This window comes from Etheostoma cragini, chromosome 21 (assembly GCF_013103735.1).
Source record: "Etheostoma cragini isolate CJK2018 chromosome 21, CSU_Ecrag_1.0, whole genome shotgun sequence".
Taxonomy (NCBI): Eukaryota; Metazoa; Chordata; class Actinopteri; order Perciformes; family Percidae; genus Etheostoma; species Etheostoma cragini.
The window spans coordinates 18,244,213-18,266,867 of record NC_048427.1 but is presented as its reverse complement, the minus strand read 5'-3'; the positions used below and the strand labels follow the sequence as shown (position 1 = coordinate 18,266,867).

General features: G+C 40.4%; 1 protein-coding gene across 2 annotated transcripts in view; it reads right to left on the bottom strand.

The window, feature by feature from the left end:
• The window catches only part of fmn2b (formin 2b), a 33,098-nt gene extending 15,175 nt beyond the window's left edge, over positions 1–17,923 (bottom strand). Inside the window, exons 1-8 of one of the 2 annotated variants that reach the window (XM_034860683.1) lie at positions 15,966–17,922; positions 13,336–13,577; positions 9,861–10,045; positions 5,755–5,905; positions 5,520–5,531; positions 5,118–5,167; positions 2,801–3,798; positions 454–598 (exon numbers count right to left, since the gene is read on the bottom strand). In XM_034860683.1, the coding sequence (XP_034716574.1) occupies positions 454–598; positions 2,801–3,798; positions 5,118–5,167; positions 5,520–5,531; positions 5,755–5,905; positions 9,861–10,045; positions 13,336–13,577; positions 15,966–17,602 (3,420 nt within the window). In that variant the 5' untranslated portion in view covers positions 17,603–17,922. Of the gene's footprint in view, positions 1–453; positions 599–2,800; positions 3,799–5,117; positions 5,168–5,519; positions 5,532–5,754; positions 5,906–9,860; positions 10,046–13,335; positions 13,578–15,965 lie in introns of both variants that reach the window. The other variant, XM_034860685.1, reaches the window with a different exon arrangement.
• Positions 17,924–22,655: the final 4,732 nt, after the last annotated feature.

The window sequence follows — 22,655 nt, the reverse complement described above, 5'->3', positions numbered from 1 at the left end:
TGAGGAAAGGTCAGAGGTCAGCAAAATGGTTGGAAATCCTCCAGGGACCATGAATATGCACAGCAAATGTAATGACAATCTAGCCAATAGCTGTTTGTCGTATGTTTTCAAATCTGTACATATATGAAAATACTGCACAGTAAAATGTCTTTTTTTGGTCATACACATTTATGGGCACTCTTTATTCAAAACTAAATACATGTATGGGTTTTAAATATATGACAAGGGTTATTGTATATCATCAAACCTTTTATCAACAGAATATAATTTAGTGTTTAGGACTCAATCCCTCTCAGTGTTATAAGAGTTGTTGAGTGACATTCATAAAACTAGACATAATAATGAATAAAAAGAAACTTAATTTTTTTTTAAAGACATCCAAAAACTATGCTTGGTTGATGTTGACCTTATAATTGTGACTATACTATGTATTACACACATAAACACACAGACCTGTTTAGCCTTGGACTTGGTGATTGTGTCAGAGAGCGGCTTCTTCTTCTCCTTCACGGCTGTTTTGGAGAACAACTCCACAAACTCCTCAAAGTCCAAGTCAGGCTCCTCAATTGTCTCCCACACCAACGAAGAAGACACCTCCCTTAGAAACACACAAAAAACAAACAGATGGTAAGTATATTCCAAATCGTGTTAAAATTAAGGTTGGGCATTGTTATGATTTTAACAATTCTGATTCCAATTCTCGTTCTAATCGATTCAGATTCTTTGAGGGGTGGGGTTGAAACGGCTCACATGCTTATTTCACAGATGAGAGGAACATTGTATTTTAATTATATGGTAATTTACCGCTTTCCCAGGCTTTTTCAACATAAAGCTACACTTTATGGCGCCGATTACTGTGCACCACGGCTGCAACACAAGCGCCTGGAAGTACAGTGATCGCTATGGAAACATAACTTGCGCCTGTTGAATTTGGAACCGATGATCAGATTCAAAAGGACTCAAAACTGTTCCAGCAAAGAATTGATTCCACTGGAATTGTAATTCCAAGTTGGAACTGGTTCTCAATGCCCAATCCTAGTTCAAATCCATTCTGAGCATGTTAAAGTACTACACAGGTACACCCTAGACTGGGTAAACCCAGCGATTTGAACCTGTACATTTATTCCATTGCAATTTTGCGGGAACCAATCACAAACTGGCTCAATGTGTCATCTTTTTTTGTTTGGGTGGGTAGTGATGACGGGGGGAGGGGTATTCATGTTGCGAGTTGTGTGTTATTGTTAATTGCAAAAAAGACTGAACGTGGTTTGGCATCCCAGTCTGTTGTAGATCATTGGATTTCTTTTTTTCTCATGCAGGCAGTGGTTTCCAGTAAACTAGGGCAATAAACTTGTAGAAGTAGTAGTAGTAATAGAGAGTTTATCTTGCTTTGTTTTACCCAAAGTGACTGGAGTCTGGGGCACCCTCTAGCTCACTCATGGTAGTGGCCTGAGTTCAAATCTGATCTGAGATCCCCTGGCTGGATGTCTTCCCGTCTCTCTCCCCACTTTATCCAATAAAAACGCGTTAAAAAGTCCACACAAAAAAAAACGCTATTACCGCTGGCTGAACATAATATCAGTATCGGATAGGGGTTTGTTCATGTGTTGACAAAAAACTGTGAAATTTAAGGGTGTTTAATATCACACACATAAAGAAAAATAAACCCAGAGACTACACCACCAGTCAGCATATACTGTATATAAAAAAAGATGTTCTTTTGTCTGGATTTAACAAACGCTGATGTCTGTAAAAACCACTGCTGTGCAGTCACTTTAGACTAGTACAAGCCTTCGAACTGTTCCTTCCAGAAGGACAAAGTGTTAATTCACTAGAGCATCAAATGTGGAATAATCCGCTGCTGAATATAGTCCCAAGCAAATGCACTCTTTCCTTCTGTTAACATTTGTTTAAAATGACAGCATATAGCAGTTTTAGGGACTTACTGAGATTCAAATAAAAAACTAAAAAACAACTATAAACAGAATATTTGTGGGGTGTTTTAAAGATATATGTCTTCAGTGGAAATCAATGGACTTTGAGAGCCACAGGCAGGGAAGGAAAGTCAGAAAGTACTGAGAGACGGAAAATAAGAAAACCAAGAAAGAAGAAAAGAAAGAAAATCTTTTAAGGTATTATGTCTACGGGTGTCTTTATGGGACAGGAACAATTATTTAAAGATGAAATTATATCAGATCAATCTTTGAAATGTTTCTGTGTAGAACAGATCATGTTTTGGGGCTCAAAATGTATCTAAACTAACTGTAGCATCATCTTGGGTAAATTCTAAATCGGATCTGCTAAAATGATCAACGTACTTAGGTTTAGGCATGGGGAGTGGGGACTGGTTAGGGTTAGGGTGAGAATACCTTGAACACTACAGTAGGCTATATGCCAATGTTGTTTTCAATAAAAAAAAACATGTGCACAAAGCAAGCCAATCCACTTTTCCATGTGGATAAGAGCATTAAAATGAGAAAAAATAATGTGACAAAAAGAAATCAAGGGATATTTAGAATAGATAAAAATGTACGATTGATTGCGAATTAACTGTGACGTTAATGCGATTAATCGCGATTAAAAATTTGAATCGCTTGACAGCACTTTTAAGCTTAGGGTACTCAGTGTTGGTCTGAAAAATCCTGTTGTCAGGGGGCGTGTTTACAACTTTGATCTCAGAAAAATCCGACTTCCGAGTCCAATGGAACGCACTATAAAGCTATTTGACATTGACACGTGTAGCAGATCCGATCTAGCATCTACCATCATCTTGAAGCTATTCGGGCAATGCCATCTTTACTTTTTGGTGTTCAGCTGGATCCTGGTCCAGTAGAGGGGCTTCATGGGTCTTGGTGGCTCCACCACAGCCTTCCTGGGGGGCTTCTCCTGGGTCAGACCCAGAGCGTACAGCCCCAACGGCAGTGGGGGAGGCAGGGAGCCCAGAGCCCCCGGGACAGCCGGGGGGAGACAGAGGCCTCCTGGTGGAGGAGGAGGTGGGGGAGGAGGCCCACAGCCTGGAGGAGGTGGTGGAGGAGGAGGGGGTGGAGCAAGGCCACCAGGAAGAGGAGGAGGAGGAGGGGGTGGAGCAAGGCCACCAGGAAGAGGAGGAGGCAGGGGTGGGGGTGGAGCAATGCCGCCGGGGAGTGGAGGAGGCGGGGGTGGGGGAGGAGCAATGCCACCAGGGAGTGGAGGAGGCGGGGGTGGGGGTGGGGGTAGAGCAAGGCCGCCGGGGAGTGGAGGTGGTGGTGGAGGAACTGCTGAACCAGGAGGTAATGGGGGTGGGGGCGCTGGCATTGAGCCTCCTGGTAACGGCGGAGGAGGAGGTGGTGGGGGGGGAGGTGCCACAATCTGTCCTGATAAAGAGTGTGGCGGTAGTGCCCCTCTTGGGAGGGGAGGTGGAGCTGGAGGCTGCAGCTGACATGTACACTGGAAGCCATCCTGACTGGGTGGAGGCTGCAGGAATCCAGTCCCCCCTCCTGGCTCGCTACAAGGCACTTTGAACTTAAAGCTGCCGTCCATGGGCGAGGTCTGCACCGACTTGGCCTCGAGGCACCCCAGAGCGTGGGCGCTCTCCGTCTGCAGGTGGGCGTCACACACCACGATCAGCAGGCCCCCTTCGCCTCCACACTCCCTGTCCGTGGTGGAGGCGCTGGGTTTAACACTGTCCCTGTCCAGCAGAGGGGGCTGGCGCTCCAGCTCAGCAATCTTAGTCCTGAGGTCTTCTATGGTTTGCTCCAGCTGCTGGATGACATTGACATGTTTTTCCTTCAGTTTGGTTGAAGGAAGGACACATTCCCCCTGCAAATAAGAGAGAATCAAGAGGTGTAACAAAAATCTGTTCACTTAAATCTTTCATTGGCAAATGAACTGGAGTCCTGTGTGTGCACTATATGCTTGAAAAATACCATCAGCGATGTTATTTGCGTGACTCATTAGAACAAAAGTTTCTAAATTGTATGATTTTTTATGTGCGATGAGACACCAGGTTGTGTGTTGACTGTTGACACACTGCGCACAGAAGAGATGCAGAGACAAATATAAATGCTGAGGAGACACCTTTATAGACCAAATGCGATAATTAATGTTGTATATAGATTTCGGTTCAGGCATCGTTTAGACCCTGGCTTAAAAGTATTGTTTTAGCAACGGTATCGGAAAAAAACCCAAATGATACCTAAACCTACTCAGATTGGACTGATAGTCCAACTAGCTGTCTGGATTTACCCTGCAGAGATCTCAGGGGCAGTTAACCATAGTCCTCAGAAATCCACCGGGTTAGAACACCAACACTAAGGAAGAGGAAGGATACAGACATCGGCTAAAAAGACTTAAGTGGAATTTCCAGCAAAATTTCCGGGCGGCACGGATCAATCCCGGAAGTGGATTGTTGTGGAAATAGACTACTAAGCATGGAGGAGGTGTATAGTTTGATGGCCACAGGCACGAACGACCTCCTGAGGCGCTCTTTAGTGCATCTTGGGTCCACATGTTTTTCAATTAAGTAGTGTTTTTTGAAATTGAAGTGCTATGCCTTGAAGCATTTATAACTGAACCTAAAATTCCACACCGCAGAGTAACGGGAATTACTGGAATCGTTGGGTCTTTGTAAATTATAGACTGTGGTCTAGACCTACTCTATCTGTAAAGCGTCTTGAGATAATTTTTGTTATGATTAAAAAATAAAAATAAAATTGAATTCATGTTTGTTTTTAAAGATTATTTTTTTAGCTTTTCCGCCTTTAATTTCGACAGGACAGTTAGATGAGAAGACATCGCCACAGGTCGGAGTCGAACCTTGGCCTTCTGCATCGGGGCGTAAACCTCAAAGTATACTGTATGTGTAACCGCTCTACCACTGACCCAACCCGGCCACTACTTTTACCATATTTACAATGACTTTCTTACTTCAGTGCAACACAACTACTGTAAAGAGTTCATAGCAAAAATAATGATCCGGTTGCAACACAAATCATGGCACATCTCAAGTGTTGTACATGCTTTTCCACAACACTGTACAGAAATAACCATCATGTTGTGTGCTCTGAATACATTTTGCTATAATAATAATAATTGTGGTCTGAGCTCCTAGAAAACTAGAGAAATTTAAAGTGACTGACCTCTTGGCTCTCCTTCTGTTGTGTCAAACTCAAGATTGCTGCATGGTGTTCTGAACAAATAGAAAGAACAGTACAAAGGAAAACTTTTCAGAAGGCTCGGAAGTCTTTTGTAGACTACTGTAATCATATGAAAGCATGAAGTTGCATATTACATAGGTTTACCAAACAGATACACAGTATACACCACGGTTAGGACTGATAGATAGATAGATAGATAGATAGTTAGATGGATGGATAGATACTTTATTCATCCCGAAGGAAATTTTAGGCATCCAGTAGCAAGACAACCATTACACAACAAAGAAATATACACACATATATCACAAATTATATTATTATAATTTATATATATTGCAAATTATCTGGCTTTGAGTAAACACAAAAAATACAGTTATTACTCACCTTGATTGTCTTCTAAAATACGAAAGCATCGAGATGGAAAACCCCCATTCAGATGAAGATAGGAAAAGCAAAAGAATGGCAAAAGAAACAAACACAAAAGTCAGGGTCCTTGCACAAACCTGAATGTAAATTAGATGACTTTGACATAGCAGAAGGTTGAAAGTCTGAAGTGGTATAGGACTGTAAAAAGTTTGGAAAACTTGATAAATAGACCATTTGTAAGTGTTGATCATACCTGCCTCTGGGGATTTGAGTCCAGTCCTGTTGTCTCCGCCCGGCTTGACAGGGGGCCAGGGGCCCTTCAGCTGGCCTGGGAGTTTCCCTTCAAGAGGATCCAGGGAATGAGTTGGCTGGTTAACCGCTGCCCAAGTGTACAGTTGGTCTTGCTGGGGAAACAAAACTCTTTTTTTAAATGCTTTACTTTAATGTCAGTTGCACTGACACAAGTGGAGGAAAGTAACGTATTTTTCAAGTATCTGTACTTTACTTACGGTACCAGTCAAAACTTTGGACACGCTTTCTCATTCACTTGAATGTAAATATGTGTCCTGACTTTTGATTGGACTGTAAGTGGCCTAGGTTTAGTTCGGGAACTTTTGATAATTACACCACAAATACTATATCTTACAGCAAAAATATACACTTTCCACTCTACCAGAATACATAACAAAGATACTTGTTTTAACTATAGCCCGACCAATAAATGATTTTTAAGGCTGACACGATACAAATATTTTAGATAAAAATCCGATATTCCGATATATTAGCCAATATACAATATATTTAAAAAGAAAAATCCAGAAACGCGTTACAAAACATAAAGTAATATGATGATTATTTGTTTTATTGTCACAGCAGAACCGAGGAACATCACAATATATTAAAGTTCTGATAAATAAAATGTATACAAATACAAACTTAAGATATGAAAATTAAAGTCCTTAGAACAAAAACACAAATAAAAAAATATATTGCCAACAGGGACGATGTAAAGCGTCCTCTGGTGGACAAACCATGCAACGCCAACACTCATAACATGGTTGACCATCCGTTTTTGTTTAATTTTTTTAATATTAATTTATTAGAATCATTAATTTGTCATTATAAATTACTCAAATAAATGAATATTTAAAAAAAAAGGTGACACCGATATTTTGGGAAAAGCCTAATATCGGCCAGGCTCTAGTTTTTTACCCAAATCATGATCTCAAGTAGTTTTGTGGGCTAAACCTGAACAAGTTGTTATGTTTTGATACACAACATTAACCACATGCTTAAAACTGTTACCGTTTTGCAATGTGTGCCTGTCGCTGTTGCTCTCTAGCTTTCATTTGTCGTTTCTGGAGTCATTCTGTTTAGTTACGAAGACGTGTTGGATAGAATCCGGATTAATATTGACTTCCCGATGTTTAAGAAACAATAAATGTGGATGGTAAAAAGTCTTACAAGTATGGAAACAGAATCTGGACATTGATTAGAAAAAAAGGCAAATTCGACGTATAAATATAAGCTGAGATTGGAAATACACCTACAGTCCGATACCTGCTTTCCGATTCCCACCAGCCTCTGGAGCATTAGCTAGGGGTCCTCAGAACCCTGCACCACCCTGCTAACAACATGCCTACAACATAACATTACGTTCCATTTAGCTGACGCTTGCTCAAAGACATATTGGTTTATGTCTCCCAAATCTCCCACACCAAAGCCATGTGTCATATCCACTGCGCCACCACCACCACACTTGAAATCAAGTGCTCAAGACCAATAAAAGGAGCAAAAACACCCGATGGAGGCCCTTACGCCCTATCCATATCCTGATTGGAACTCAACTTTGTGAAAACAGACAAAAGAACAGGCAGAACACCAACACTTCTGCTGGTGAGGAAAAGAACAGGAAACGCAACAACATTGTGATACCATGTGTCTCTGGAGAATCTTCAACAAACACCACATCCCTGTGTTGTTTAAACCCAGCCCCGTTCGCATGGAATTAGTATTACCTGGTGACCTCTGGTCATTTGTAATAATTATGGAGGTTGTGTTTGATCTTAATCCTGTTTGTCTGTAATTTGTCAAGTAAACGTTCCCTGCAGATTACCTAACACTGTTAATATTAGTCACATGCGTATCGACTGGTCTGTAATTTTGCGGGGTCGTATGATATATCATTAATTTAAGGTTCTTGTTTCCCGTGCCCTTTATTATCCCTCTCGCTGCAGGGATGGACCTCTGGTATTTTCTATCGGGTCTGGCCCCAAAAGATACCCAACACAAGTGGATATTCAACTCCCCCGGGTGACATTTCTAAATGACACGAGGTCCCCAGATGATACTAATCCCATGTGAATGGACAGATACTGGTCCACTCTAAAGACCACAGACCCAAACACAAGAAAGCAATCAAGTATATGCTGTTTAATGCAGTGAGCAATGCACAGACAGACATGTATATTGGGGAAATAAAACCGTACACGTCAAGACTCAGCAGTGTTGTCCTTCAGATGTCCCAGCAGTGAAGGACAAAGGACACTACTGTAAGGAAACACTCAACTCATTTCACATATATGTGAAGAAGGTTTGGGGAGACTTTGGGGAATTACACAGTAGGCCTGCATGATTAATCAATATAAAATTGCAATCTCAATTCAGCCTGTTCACAACTTAATTTTTTAATAACTTAGTTTTTTTCAATATATTGAAAAACAGAAATTGAAATTTTTATTTTCTTTGGTTCTCATTTAATTTTACGAGCCGACTGCATCACAAACACTACTACTTTCTTCTGAGACTGTATAAAATAGGATTTAAAGTGCTCCTGGGTGCTGAAATGCTCTCCCTTCTTTATTGAAGTTTACAGACTTGTGGTGATGCACAATGGGCTATGGGTGCCCAAAAAAATCTGTTTGGTACTGCCACTTTGTTTTGTTTTGTCATGTTCAAAAAAATAATGGCAGAGAATCATGATTTCAATTCTAAGCCAAAAAACGCAATTCGTTTTTTTCCCTCGAATTGTGCAGGCCTAGTACACAGGAGCATTAAAGGAATTCTCAATTGAGGAGAATTTAGAAACACAAAGTCCAGTGTGGTGCGCAATCCCAACTCTCTTAAGTTCCTGACTTCCTGAAGGTGTATTTAAACTCATAAAGAAAGTTTATGAGCTTATGTTGGACACTACCCTGAATAAGACCTATGATACCACTGTCTCAACTTACATAGCATGAGTTCTACCTGGTGATGAGGACCACCAGGTACACATTTTACTATAGACAAAGAGGACAGATTGTTTGAGAGGTATGTGGAGGAAACCATTTACACCCGGCTTGAGGAACCATTGCTTAACAGGGTGCTAAGTGTAACACCACTGTCTTTTCATCTCTTCCCAGGAAATTAAACAAACCCTCACACTTGGCCTCATGTGAGAACACCAACCATGTTAGTTCAGACTTGGCCTTGGGTGTCTCCAATGACCACAACAAAGTGGTGTCAATAATCAACCCCACTAAGGGTTAAATAGCTGGGTTTCCCCACCATTCAGCCAAAACTGAAGAAGTCCCTTGGATGAGAGACAAAACGTCTTCAGAGCGCCTATTGACCAAGTCCAGTTGCCCTTGATTTCAACCCTTCACTGGATATCTCATCACATCCCACATGGCCAATGCCATGTTTAAAAGCTAATACAGTTTGAAGACAAAGCACCTCTAATTGTGAAGAGACCTCCATGTAGAACTTATTTAACCCTCATGTTGTCTTCCCGTCAAAATTGAAAATCAACACTTTTGTTGAAGCTTTTTATCAATGTTTTTAACTTTTTCTTAGGTTTTCGTCCCTTTTTTCAACACTCTTGACGCATTTTTTCACTGTTTGTCACTTTTTTGATGTTTTCAACACTACGTAACACTTACTCATTAACTTTAGCTTAACAGTTATTTTTGGAATTTATGGTCAATAAACCTCATTTAAGGAAATTATACCTAATGTTTGAGTTAGAAAAGCAAAATTTGGAATTATTTCGACTAAAATTAAAGGAATGGATGTTGATGGATAATCACAGACTGGAATATGTCAACTTTTACTCAATACCATTTCAAAACCACTTCATTTTTTTTTCAAATGCTATACAATTGAATAAGACAACTCAAAATTAAGGAAAGTAGAGATTTGTACTTGCCAAAGAGCGTTATGTGGAGTCAATCATGTTATTTGTGGTAATTAAAAAGAACATTGATATAGGAAAACGGGTCAATTTGACCCGTGGACAACATGAGGGTTGTAATCAACTCACAACAAACATAACATAACTACAAAATTGGGGAAAGGTGTATAAAGTGTGTGACTACATACGTCAAACTTGGTTGATGCTGTGGAGGTGATGAGGGCGGTGCTGCCCCCCAGCTGCTCTCTGAAGCAGTCAGTGAAAGGCAGCAGGAGACCCATGGCCAAGATCCTGGAACAGAACCTCTCAACTTCCTCTGGCTCCTCCTGCTGCTGCTGCTGCTGCAGAAACAGCTTCTCCAGAAGAGTTCGACCTGGACAGCCAGGGATGAAAACAAGGCCTATGTGACAATTTGTGAAAACCTTGGAGCTACAGTATTTAAAGCTGGGGCAGATAGAATGTAATATCCAAGGGCTTTACACAGAAAACAGAACTACCAAGCCGGCTACTTGTGGTTTAGCGCTTTACTAACAAGAATGGGGATTAACCCTCCTGTTGTCCTCGGGTCAAATCTGACCCCTTTAAAAAATGTCTATATATGAAATATGAGTTTCTTTTTAACCAAATTACCACAAATAAATGGATTGGAACGACGCTCTTTGCAAATACAGTTAATCACTTTTATTCCTCTGATCTTAACTATTGGTCAAAATAATTCATAATTTCAGTTGTATTAACTCAAATCTTAGTTATCATTCTATCTAAATGAGGGTTATTGACCATTCATTCCAAAAAGTAGTAAAACTAGTAAGGTGGTCTGAAAAAAGTCTGAAAATTATGAGAAATTGTCAAGTTTTTGTCCGTTTTTTTAACCTGGGAGGACAACACAAGTGTTAAAAGATTTAATTATGCGACTCTTCTAGACTCATCAAAAGATACAATTCTGATCATGAAACAAGTAATTTCACCTGGGTTGTGATGCTCAAAAATATGTATCAACTGAGTGACAAAACGTCTCTTTTTATATACTTTTCCGTAAGTCTTTTGGGCCACATGGCATCAAGTGACAGATACATAAGTTGTAATTTCACTGTTTGCCCCTCCTGTCAAATTGGCTTCAAAGCCTGGAGCACTTCCTGGCGGCCTGGCCCTTATCGTCCAATAGAAGAAGGGGCTTGACAGAGAGGGGAGAGTGCTGCAGGAGGTCTCACTCTTCTTCAAATTCTGGCATTTATTGCTTTCTGCTTTGTGCAGCTTTAATGAATAGTAAAATCTATTGTATTTTGAAAAGCAAATCCAGATGAGAGAAAACAGATTATACAGAAAATGAGACATGTTTACATGCACTGTCGTACGTTTTACTATCATAGACTTTGGAGTGACCGCACAGTAAAGACTTGATTGGAGGACGCGTTTCACTCACGCGCAGTAGATCCGTGTTGTCACAACATGGATGTACAGGTATATACGACCTGAATACAGCGATTCAAGTCAGAGCCTCATTCATTCCTGAGAGTTGCTCAGTGGCGCATGAAGCCATCATGGAGCCAAAAATTACCCGGAAGATCTACGGTGCTTCCGCACTGTGCAGAGGGCAGGCACACTAGAGCCCAACCAAGCCAGCTACTTCCTGATTGGTGCTCTGCTAACTTGAATGGGGATAAAATTTGCTAATTGGGAACGTGTGTCCAAACCTTTGATTGGTACTGTAAGTCTATCCTTCCTGTTTTCTTCGGGTCAAATTTCCAAAATTTTCTTTCCAAAAAGTTTCTATATGAGAAATTTGGGTTTCTTTCAAACTAATTTTCCAAAAAAGTAACGTGGATGGTTTCCAACAACACCTCTCACAAGTTAAATAAATAATCAATAAAAATAAATAATAAATAATTAAATGTTGACCAATTAAAACTTAAAAAAGTGTGCAAAAAAGAGAATTATGTCAAAAGTGACTAAAATGTGAAAAGATGTCAAAAAAGTAGCAAAAATGTTTAAAAAAATTGGCAAAAAAAAAAAAAGATTTAAAACTTTTTGGAAAAAAACAAAAGGGTCGAAAAAGACAACCATAACGTTGATAAAAGGTTTTATATTTTAAATTTCCAGGTTGGTGGGAAGACAACACGAGGGCTATGGGAAAAGGAAGTTTTTTGGTCTGAGGGCATCACGTGACAGGCCGCTAGTTGCGGACACAGACAGTATCATTTTGGTTTTAAGACTGTGGTGAAACCAGACTTATTTAGACATCTCGAAGTTAGTTTGTGTTAGTTTTAATTGGACTTTGGATGGAATTGTTCTGAATACAAGGATGTTTTGTCTTGTGTAATGAGCTTTCCTTTCATCTTGCCCCTGTCTTTGTCTTGCACATGCTAACATGTAAAAAAGCTGGAAACTTAGGTTAGACACGGCCAAGAAATCAGACAAAAATCTAGCTGAGCAAATCGAGTTCCTTTAATCCCCTTTAAATTATAGTAACCCAACTTCTCATATAACTGGCATTCAAAAGAGCACTTCAGTCAAGTGCGTTAGCATTGCACCTTTATAACATTGTCAGACTCACTGGAAAGTTAAAAAGAGGATCAAAATCAATGCAGAAGAGTCACATAATGTCTTTTTTACGCATGAATGTGGCAGCAGTATGGTAAAGTAAAATGTGACAACTGCCCGTAGAGGAATTGGACTCTTACTGTGCATGTATTTTCATAATTCCTACCTTATAATTCACAGTAATCTGTTTTCATATGTGACTATACATGTACAGTATGTAGCTGATGATATAGATTTTAACCATGCTGTCCTGATAGCAAAGACCAGAATCAAATAAACTTTAGTCTGTTGTATTCCCAAATCCATGTTGTGTATTAAGTAGATGCTATCCTAGAAAGGATATTACTGCAACAGCACATGAGCAGACAGGGACCAGGGAATAAAAGGCTGATGCTGTATCCAACTAAAAATATCTTAATGCACACAGGATATTGACGGCAAACTTGTTGAAACAAATGCCAATTACTGCATGCCAAAGCTCAACAACATCTATTTTTAGAGAATGAAATAAATGCATCTAACATATGCAGAGAGATTATAACAGATATTTATTGATCTGTGTATTGACTAATATTTTCACCGGCCTGTAGCTAAAGAAAGCTCAGCGTTACTGTAAGATTCAACTGCAGGAGATAATTCAGCTGCTGAACACTTTCTTTGTAGGGATGTGAAAAAAAATTCACATTCATGAATCCTTTCAAGCTCTACCGATTCAAAATCAATTCATAGAATTCCAAAAATCAATTCCTATATTTTTTGTTTCCTGGTTGATGTTTTTCTGTTTTGTAATTGCGTGTATACTATCACATGGGAAAAGTAACTTCATGTACATACATGTATATTTAATTGAGATTTTTTTTCAAATTTTTCAAATGCTATGAGATTGAAAATAAGACCCGAAATTCAATGAAAGTAGTGAACTGATAATTATTTTTACTTGCAAAGAGCGTTGAATGAAACCAACCATGTTATATTGCAATTGAGGGTTAAAAGCATGTTGTTTTGTGTCCTCGGAGCCAGTAATGCACACACATTTAGTCTCCAGCTGTCTTCCTATCCCCAGCTCAGGAAACAGTAATCATCAACTGAATTGATACCACGGCGGCACTGTAGCCTACCCACCTGTAAAGACGTCCTGAAAGCCGCAGGTGGAAACCTGTCCACAGGAGGATCTTCTGGTGGCACAGATGGGCTGGCTGCCTCCTCCTCTGAAGCCCCCCAGATATTCTCCTGAACCAACTCCATCCTCCTCTCTGCTCCTCAGCCTCCTCTCGAGCTCCTCCGTCCAGTCAGCCGAGCGACTCAAAGACCCAGCGAGACTTCGAGAGCGCTGCTTGCGGACTTGATGACCCTCCGCCATCGTCCTGTCAACATTGACATTTCAGGTTAGCTTCACTTTGAAAACAGATCCTTAGAAGGGATTAACCCAGTGTTCTTCCATTTTACACTATGTTCAGAATGACTCCTGTTCTTTTTATAGCAGACTATTCATTCCGAATATGCTTTGGTGTATTTTTGTTGTTGTAACTTTCCAGCAGCCAATGGTTTCCATTCATTCACATATGGAGGAAAATCAGGCCCGTAGCCAGCATAGTGGGGGGGGGGGGGAAAGTGAACCTTTTTTTGCAGTTTCTCCCTCATTTTGTATTTAATTATGAGGTTCAGAAACTTTGTTTGTGCTGGATTGTCTACTGGTATCTTAACGAGCACTCTTTTTGATGCAACAAAAATATTAACTATGAGTCTGCACGCACACACGCATGCACGCACAAACGCACGTACACATGCATGCACGCACGCACACCTCAAACCTTATGTTATGAGTGCATAAAGCTAGTTCCGAGGATTGTTGCTAGATTAGACATTAGTTTTTACATGTTGCGTGTCAGTTAACATGTTCACAAAAGTGAAGAAAAGTTGCCAGTGAGGGGGTCTTTTGAACCACCCAAAAGCCCCCCACCCTCCCCACCCCGCATACGAGCCTGAAAATCTACAGTTAGTTAGATAACCCATGTAAACATTAATGCAATTGAAAGAGGCTCTGATCTGCTCTGCATTTGCAATTGTGTTACTTCAACAACAAAAGCATAATCATCATGCTAACTATAAAGGAATGCATATCACACAGATGTTTTTTCTGTGCAAGTTGGCTTTAATACTACATGGAGATAAATGGAAACATGGCTGTCTAAAGGTTAAAAAGGCAGAAGCCCTTTGCAGACATGAAATACAGAAATAAGCTGCCTTCATCTACCTGTTAAAATCATGACTTGACATAGATGACTTTTATATATATTTTTTCAATTCAAAGCATATTTTCAAGGACATTTTTTTAACGGGTCAACTATACATGTTAATTTTGTAACCATTTTGTAATCATAACCCAAAATGTACAATATATGAAATACATAAAACTGTTAACTGTGTCTATATTAATGGTAAATCTGCGTACCAGCAGTAACTAAGTGGGGGCAGGGCTCAGTGAAGGATCAATCCCAGTTTATTACATTTTGGATTTAAAGTGCTCATGTTACGCTCATTTTCAGGTATCAGAATAGGTTTATGTGGTTTAATTTGTTGTTTTGTTAAAATGTTTTTGTTGTACTGTACATTGCTGAAGATCTTCTTTTCATATATATGAGCATATATTCAATATGACCACTTTAACGTTTTTGTTGCTGAGCTTTGGGAACATTGCGAGATACCCAAGTATTCAGTCAGGCAGGTTGTAAACAAGCCAAAAGTTTTGCCAGATTATTTAAGGCAGTGGTTCCCAGAGTGGTGTCCGTAGACCACCAGGGGTCCTTGAGGGGGTTCCAGGCGGTCCCAGCAAAAAGGGAAATCATTTATTTCCACCTGCAAGTAACACAATGATTATTTTGATCATGGCTTTTAATTCATCTTTTGTAATGAAACATCTAAAAGCTGAAGTGCAAATGCGGGACCCCGGGATGCAATCAGAGAGCACCTTATTTGGAGGTAAAATGTAAAATGTAATAATCCCACATGGTGCAAGAAAAGTAGAGCAAGAAGACTAGGTCAGTGTGTAACCCGGAAGATGGTAGGTAAACTGTGATGGATGTTTGGGTTATAATTTTGTCTCCTAAAGTTCTCTCCCGGTCTCATGAAATCTGACATCTTTTTAGGAACACAACATTCCCAGACCTCAGCAATTACTTTGGTGCCGATATAGATTGGGATGATTCCCAAAACTACTAAAATAAATCCCAGCTTGTAGTAAACTTAAATTATCCTCCTTATCTGACGAAGGGAATCCATTTCATCCCTCATTAACTTTACCAAATACAAGTTTATGTTAAAAAAACATACTCCATCTCTACCATCATACGTGCTAAAACAAAATCAAAGATAATAACAATATATCTCTTATAATTAACATGTTGCAACACCCCATAGAGCTGGGCAATATATCGATATTATATCGATAAATGAAACTGGATATTGTCTTAAATTTTGGATATCTTAATATCCTAATATGACACACAAATGTTATTTTTTCCTGTTTTTAAAGGCTGCATTAGAATAAAGTGATGTCATTTTTTAAACTTACTAGAGTATTCTAGCTGTATTGTATTATTTGCCTTTACCCACTTGATTATTTATCAAAAACCTTATTGTGTATAAGCACAAATTGTCAACCCTACAATATCGCCATAATATCGATATCGAGGTATTTGGTCAAAAATATTGTGATAATTAAATTTGTTTTCCTGCTCTAACAGCACAGGTACCTGTGGAGGTGATGGTGGGCTCTGCGGGGGGATTGCGGGCTATGGGAGGGAGACAGGGCTGGGGAGTGTCCTGGGGAGCTCAGCTGTCTCGTGGTGGTTTTGATGTAGTAGGGAAAGATGGGGGGGTAGGGTTTGACGACAGGGCTAGAGGAGGTGGAGGAGTGGGTGGACCTGAGGAGTCTTTTGGCGGACGTGGGGCTCTCGTGGACAGGCAGCGACGTGAAGCATACGCTGCTCCGCCTGCTGTGGGAAGTGCTGGTGCTGGCAGCAACGGAGTGGTTGGATTCGGATCCAGCGCTCAGGCAGTCCTCAAGGGACTCTGCACTTGTACCCGAGCCCAACTGACCCTCACCTTCTTCAAACACGTTCCCTGAGCTCAGCCCTTCGGTGGGTTCGGGACTTTTGTGGCTGTCTGCGGGTGGAAGACTGAGATCTACATTCAGCCCAGGCTCCCTCTCCTCCTCTCCTTCACGTCCTGCTTCCTCTTCACCCCCTGGGGTTTTCCCAGCACTGTCAAATGGGTGATCAGGGAAGCTGTTACCACCGGTTGTCATGGTAACTGGACTCACTGCTGCCCCCCCAGCAGTAGCCATGGCAATGGCTGTGTAAGGGGGCTGCTGCTGCTGCACACAAGCATGCTGGTCTTTTGTGCCTGTGGCTACACAAAGACAGGCTTCTCTCTCCCCCTGCCCCTTGCCATTTAGCTCCGGATGCTCCACCCCCCTCTCCTCATCCTCCTTCTCCTCCCTCCTCTTGTGCACCTCTGTGTGGATGGGGAGGTGTGGTGCTGGTGGCTGGTCCATGTGCTTGACAGAGTCCGACAGAGTTCCCATGTCCAGGAAGGACAGGGCATCAGACCCCAGTTCTAATTCTGGAGTCAGGTCAAGCACCTCAGGGGGAGTAAGTTTAACTTCCCCGTTACTCTGCTTTCTCCTCCCCTCTCCTCCTGCCCAGCTCAGATCCCTTTCGCCCCCTCCCTGTGCATCCACAATTGAGTTAACCCCGCCATGCTGGAGCCGTATAGCGAGCTGGATGTCCGCTAGTAGATCCTCGTGGTCAGCTGCTGAGTGGAAGCTGTAGATGTCTGTGTCCGACCCCGAGCTTCCCCCCTTCTGCTTCCCATCCTCAGTGGGAGACGCTGCTGCTGTTGAGGCTTTCCGCTGCATCTCCTGCTTCTGCTCCCGTCCATCTTCATCCCTTCTCCTCGGCTCTGGTTTCTTTTTCTTCTCAGGCTCAGTGTCCGACTGTCCAAGCTCATCTGCAGACATTTCGGGTGTTTTTGTGCTGTCCAGTTCGTCATTTTGAGATATTAAAACGTCCTCCCTTGAGCCTGTTACTGATGAACACACGCCTCCTTTCCCTTTCAGGTTGCCCTTTCTCTTCCGGATAGAGAAAACCGAGGACTTGGAGTCAGATTTGTTTTTCTTTTTTCCTGGTCCTGTGCCATGCATCCCCCCTCCTCCTCCTCCTCCTCCACCGCTGCCTGCTCCTTTACCTCCATGCTTGCCTTGGAGTTTCTTTCCTCCCTTTTTGGTGGAGTCCCCTCCTCCCTCTCTCCATCCTTCATCCAGTGAAGGGTAGCTTCCATTACTCGATGCTGCTGCAGCTTTCTTTTGCTTAGCCTCCTGGTTGCCCATGTTGATGTAGCAAGCGTCCAATGGCTTCCTGCCTCTCCTCTCAGGTCATGCCTGGGAGAGCTGCTCCTGCCCGGGGAGCGTGCAGATGCCTGTGTCTGGGAAACGAAGAACCGTCTTGGCCTAATGTGTGGACGCACGTCTGGTGGTGGAGGAGGAGTAGGAGCTGCTGTGGCTGATGGTTTTCTTTATTTTTAGAGGTCTGTTGTGCGACGATCTTCCTTGTTGTTTTCTGGTGACGAATGCTGGCGTGGCAGTGACGCTGATACAGGCGAGACGTACAGCTCTTCCTCCTCCCCTTTCTCCTTCTGTCTTACCCTCCCCCTCCTCCTTCTCCCCTCCATCTGCTGAAAGGAGTGACGCAGGCACTGCGTGCTCGGTGGAGCTCTGACAGGGAGACAGAATGGGAGAGAGAAAAAATAAAGACCTGAGAGGAATAAAGATGCTGCTGGCGACTGTGTCAGTGTGCTGATGCTGGGAGGAGGGGGGGATGTACATCCTCCTCTTGGCGATCTGTCACTGCAGCGGATCACACAGTTGCTCACTACATTTCCCATGATACCCGGACTCCTGCCTACATTACCCACAGTGCTAGGTGTGGGCTTGATTCTGGTTTATGGACCTCTTAACACGAGGATTCCATTTTACAGTATCCTGCAAAAGAGTAAAATCCTACTTTAGAAATGTCCAATATTACCTAAGTGACACACTGGATATGTGATGTCTCACACAGACTTGGAATGAAGCTGGTTTAACAGGAGGATTCCGTTTTACAGTTGCCTAAAAAAAGATTAAAATATGGCTTAAAGAGCCTGAAAAACGATTTCAAATATACTGTAGATTTACATGGACAATGTAACCTTTCATTTTAAAGTCCTAAAACAGAATGGTCCGATATTACTTGAGTGACAACATGGATTATTGATGTGTTAAACAGACTTGGAATGAAGCTGGCTTAACAGAAAGATGCCGCTTTACAGTTGCCTAAAAAATAGTAAAATGTGGCTTATACAGCCTGAAAAAGATTTCAAATATACTTTAGATTTACTTTTTAGGCTTTCATTTTAGGCTTTCATTTTAGGCTTTCCTTTTATAATTCTACATCAGAATGGTCCGATATTACCTGAGTAACATCATGGATATGTGATGTGTCACCCAGACTTGGAATGGAACTGGCTTAACAGGAGCATTTAATTTTACAGTATCATGCAAAAGAATAATATATGGCTTTAACAGCCTGAAAATCGATTTTAAATATACTTTAGATTTACTTGGACATTTTAGCAATTAATTTTCAAAATCCTACCTCATAACCGTCAAAAATTACCTGAATGACAAGATGGATATGTGATGTGTCACCCAGACTTGGAACAAAGCTGGCTTAACAGGAGGATTCCGTTTTAGAGTTACCTAAAAAAACTTAAAATATGGCTGTAACAGCCTGAAAAAAGATTTCAAATATACTGTAGATTTACTTGGACAATTTATCCTTTAGACATTCAAGGCATTAATTTTAAAATCCTACATCAGAATGGTCCGATATTACCTGAGCAATACCATGGATATGTGATTTCTAACCCAGACTTGGAATGAAGCTGGCTCAAGAGAAGTATTCCGTTTTACAGTACCCTGATAAAGAGTAAAATATGGTTTTAAGAGCCTGAAAAAAATTTCAAATATACAGTAGATTTACTTATATATTTTATATGTAGGCTTTATTTTAACGTTCTACATCGGATTGGTCCGATATTACCTGAAGGACACCATGGATATGTGATTTGTTACCCAGACTTGGAATGAAGCTGGCTTAACATTAGGATTTAATTTTACAGTTGCCTAAAAAAGAGTAAAATATGGATTTAACAGCCTGAAAAACAATTTCAAATATACTGTAGATTTACTTATATATTTTATACTTTAAATTTAAAATCCTACATCAAAATATTCTGAAATTACCTGAGAGACACACTGGAAAGGGGTTGCCTCCCCCAGACTTGGAATTAAGCTGGCATAACGTCAAGATTCCTTTTTAGAGTATCCTTAAAAAGAGTAAAATAAGCCTTTAACAGCCTGAAAAAGATTTAAAATGTACCATTATTAGACATAAAAGGCTTTAATTTTAAAATCCTACATCAGAATGGTCCTAAATTTCCTGAGTGTGGGACATGTATTGTCTAACCCAGAGTTGAAAGGAACCTGGCTTAACAGTAGGACTCCTCTTTAGAGGGGCCTGAAGGAGAGTTAAATTTGCCTTTAACAGCCTGAAAAAATGTCAATATAGCTTTACTTTTAAGCCCTCATTTTTAAAATTCTATATCAGAATGCTCTGAAATTACCTTAGAGACACACTGGAAATGGGAAGCCTCCCCCAGACTTGGAAGTACGCTGGCATAAAAACAGGATTCCTTTTTAGAGTAGCCTGAAAAAGAGTAAAATATGCCTTCAACAGCCTGCAAAAGATTGAAAATGTACCATCATTTTAAACATTTAAATTATACCATTTACTACACATTCTAGGCTTTAATTTTTAAATCCTACATCAGAATGGTCCTCAATTACCTGAGTGACCCAATGGACATGTATTGTCTAACCCAGAGTTGGAATGAACCCGGCTTAACAATAGGAATCCACTTTAGAGTGGCCTGAAGGAGATTTAAATATGCCTTTTACAGACTGAAAAACTGTCAATATAGCTTTACTTTAAAGCCCCTAATTTAAAAATTCTACATCAGAATGGTCCTAAATTTGCTGAGTGACCCAAGGGACATGTGTTGTCTAACCGAGAGTTGGAATGAACCTGGCTTAACAGTAGGAGTCCACTGTAGAGTGGCTTGAAGGAAAGTTAAATTTGCCTTTAACAGCCTGAAAAACTGTCAATATAGCATAACTATACTATATACTATACTAATTTTAAAATTCTACATCCGAATGCTCTGAAAGTACCTGAGACACAATGGAAAGTGGATGCCTGTCCAAGACTTGGAATGAAGCTGGCATAACATCAGGATTCCTTTTTAGAGTATCCTGAAAAAGAGTAAAATAAGCCTTTAACAGCCTGAAAAATATTTAAAATGTAGCATTATTAGACATAAAAGATTTTAATTTTAAAATCCTACATCAGAATAGTCCTAAATTTCCTGAGTGACCAGATGGACGTGTATTGTCTAAAACAGAGTTGGAATGAAACTGGCTTAACAGTAGGACTCCACTTTAGAGTGGCCTGAAAAAGAGAAAAATATGCCTTTAACAACCTGAAAAAGATTTAAATTATACCATTTACTACACATTCTAGGCTTTGATTTTAAAATCCTACATCAGATTGGTCCTATATTACCTGATTGTCCCAATGGATGTGTAGGGTCTAACTCATAGTTGGAATGAACCTGGCATAAAAGTAGGAATCCAATTTAGAGTGGCCTGAAAAAGAGAAAAATATGCCTTTCACAACCTAAAAAGATGTAAATTATACCATTTACTACACATTCTAGTCTTTAATTTTAAAATCCTACATCAGATTGGTCCTATATTACCTGATTGTCCCAATGGATGTGTAGGGTCTAACGAAAAGTTGGAATGAACCTGGCATAACATTAGGAATCCATTTCAGAGTGGCATAAAGTAGAGCTAAATATGCGTTTAACAGCCTGAAAAAAAGTCAACATAGCTTTACTTTTAAGCCCTTAATTTTAAAACTGTACATCAGAATGCTCTGAAATTACCTGTGAGACACACTGGAGAAGGGATGTCTTCCCCAGACTTGGAATGAAGCTGGCATAATGTCAGGCTTCCTTTTTAGATTATCCTGAAAAAGAGAAAAATATGCCTTTAAAAGCCTGGAAAAGATTTAAATTATACCATTTCTTAGACATTCTAGGCTTTAATTTTAAAATCCTACATCCAATTGGTCCTTAATCACCTGGGTGACCCAATGGATGTGTAGGGTCTAACCCATAGTTGGAATGAACCTGGCATAACAGTGGGAATCCATTTTAAAGTGGCATGAAGTAGAGCTAAATATGTCTTTAACAGCCTGACAAAAAGTCAATATAGCTTTACTTTTAAGCCCTTAATTTTAAAATTGTACATCAGAATGCTCTGAAATTACCTGAGAGACACACTGGAGAGGTGATGTCTCCTCCAGACCCGGAAAGAAGCTGGCATAATGTCAGGATTCCTTTTTAGAGTAGCCTGAAAAAGAGACAAATATGCCTTTAACAGCCTGAAAAAATGCCAACATAGCTTTACTCTCAAGGTCAATAAAGCTTGACTTTTAAGGTCTTAATTTTAAAACCGTACATCCGAATGCTCTGAAATTACCCGAGGGACACACTGGGTAGATGATGTTGCCCCAGAGTTGGAATGAAGCTGGCATAAATGTCAGGATTCGATATTAGAGTACTTGAAATGAAGCTTGCTAAAGAAGAGGATTCTGTTTTACAGTTGTCTGAAAAAAGAGTAAAATATGTCTTTAAGAGCCTGAAAAACGATTTCAAATATACTGTAGATTTCCTTGGACATTTTAGCCTTTAATTTTATAATCCTACATCAGAACAGTCCAATATTACCTGAGTAACACCTGGATACAACACATGGATATGTGATGTCTAAGCCAGACTTGGAATGAAGCTGTCTTAACAAGAGAATTCTGTTTTACAGTTTCCAAAACGGAATAGTCCTGTTAAGCCAGCTTCATTCCAAGTCTGCTCGACACATCACATATCCATGGTGTCATTCAGATAATATTGGACCAATCTGATGTAGGATTTTAAAATTAAAGGCAACATTGTCCAAGTAAATCAACAGTATATTTGAAATCGTTTTTCAAGCTATTAAAGACATGATTTGCTGTTTTTTAGGCAATTGTAAAACTAAATCCTACTCGTAAGCCAGGTTTATTCAAAGTCTGGGTGAGACATCACATATCCAGTGTGTCACTCAGATAATATCGGACCATTTCTGATGTAGGGTTTTAAAATTGAAGTCTAAAATGTCCAAGTAAATCTACATTATATTTGAAGTCTTTTGAAGGATGTTAAAGCCATATTTTGCTCTTTTT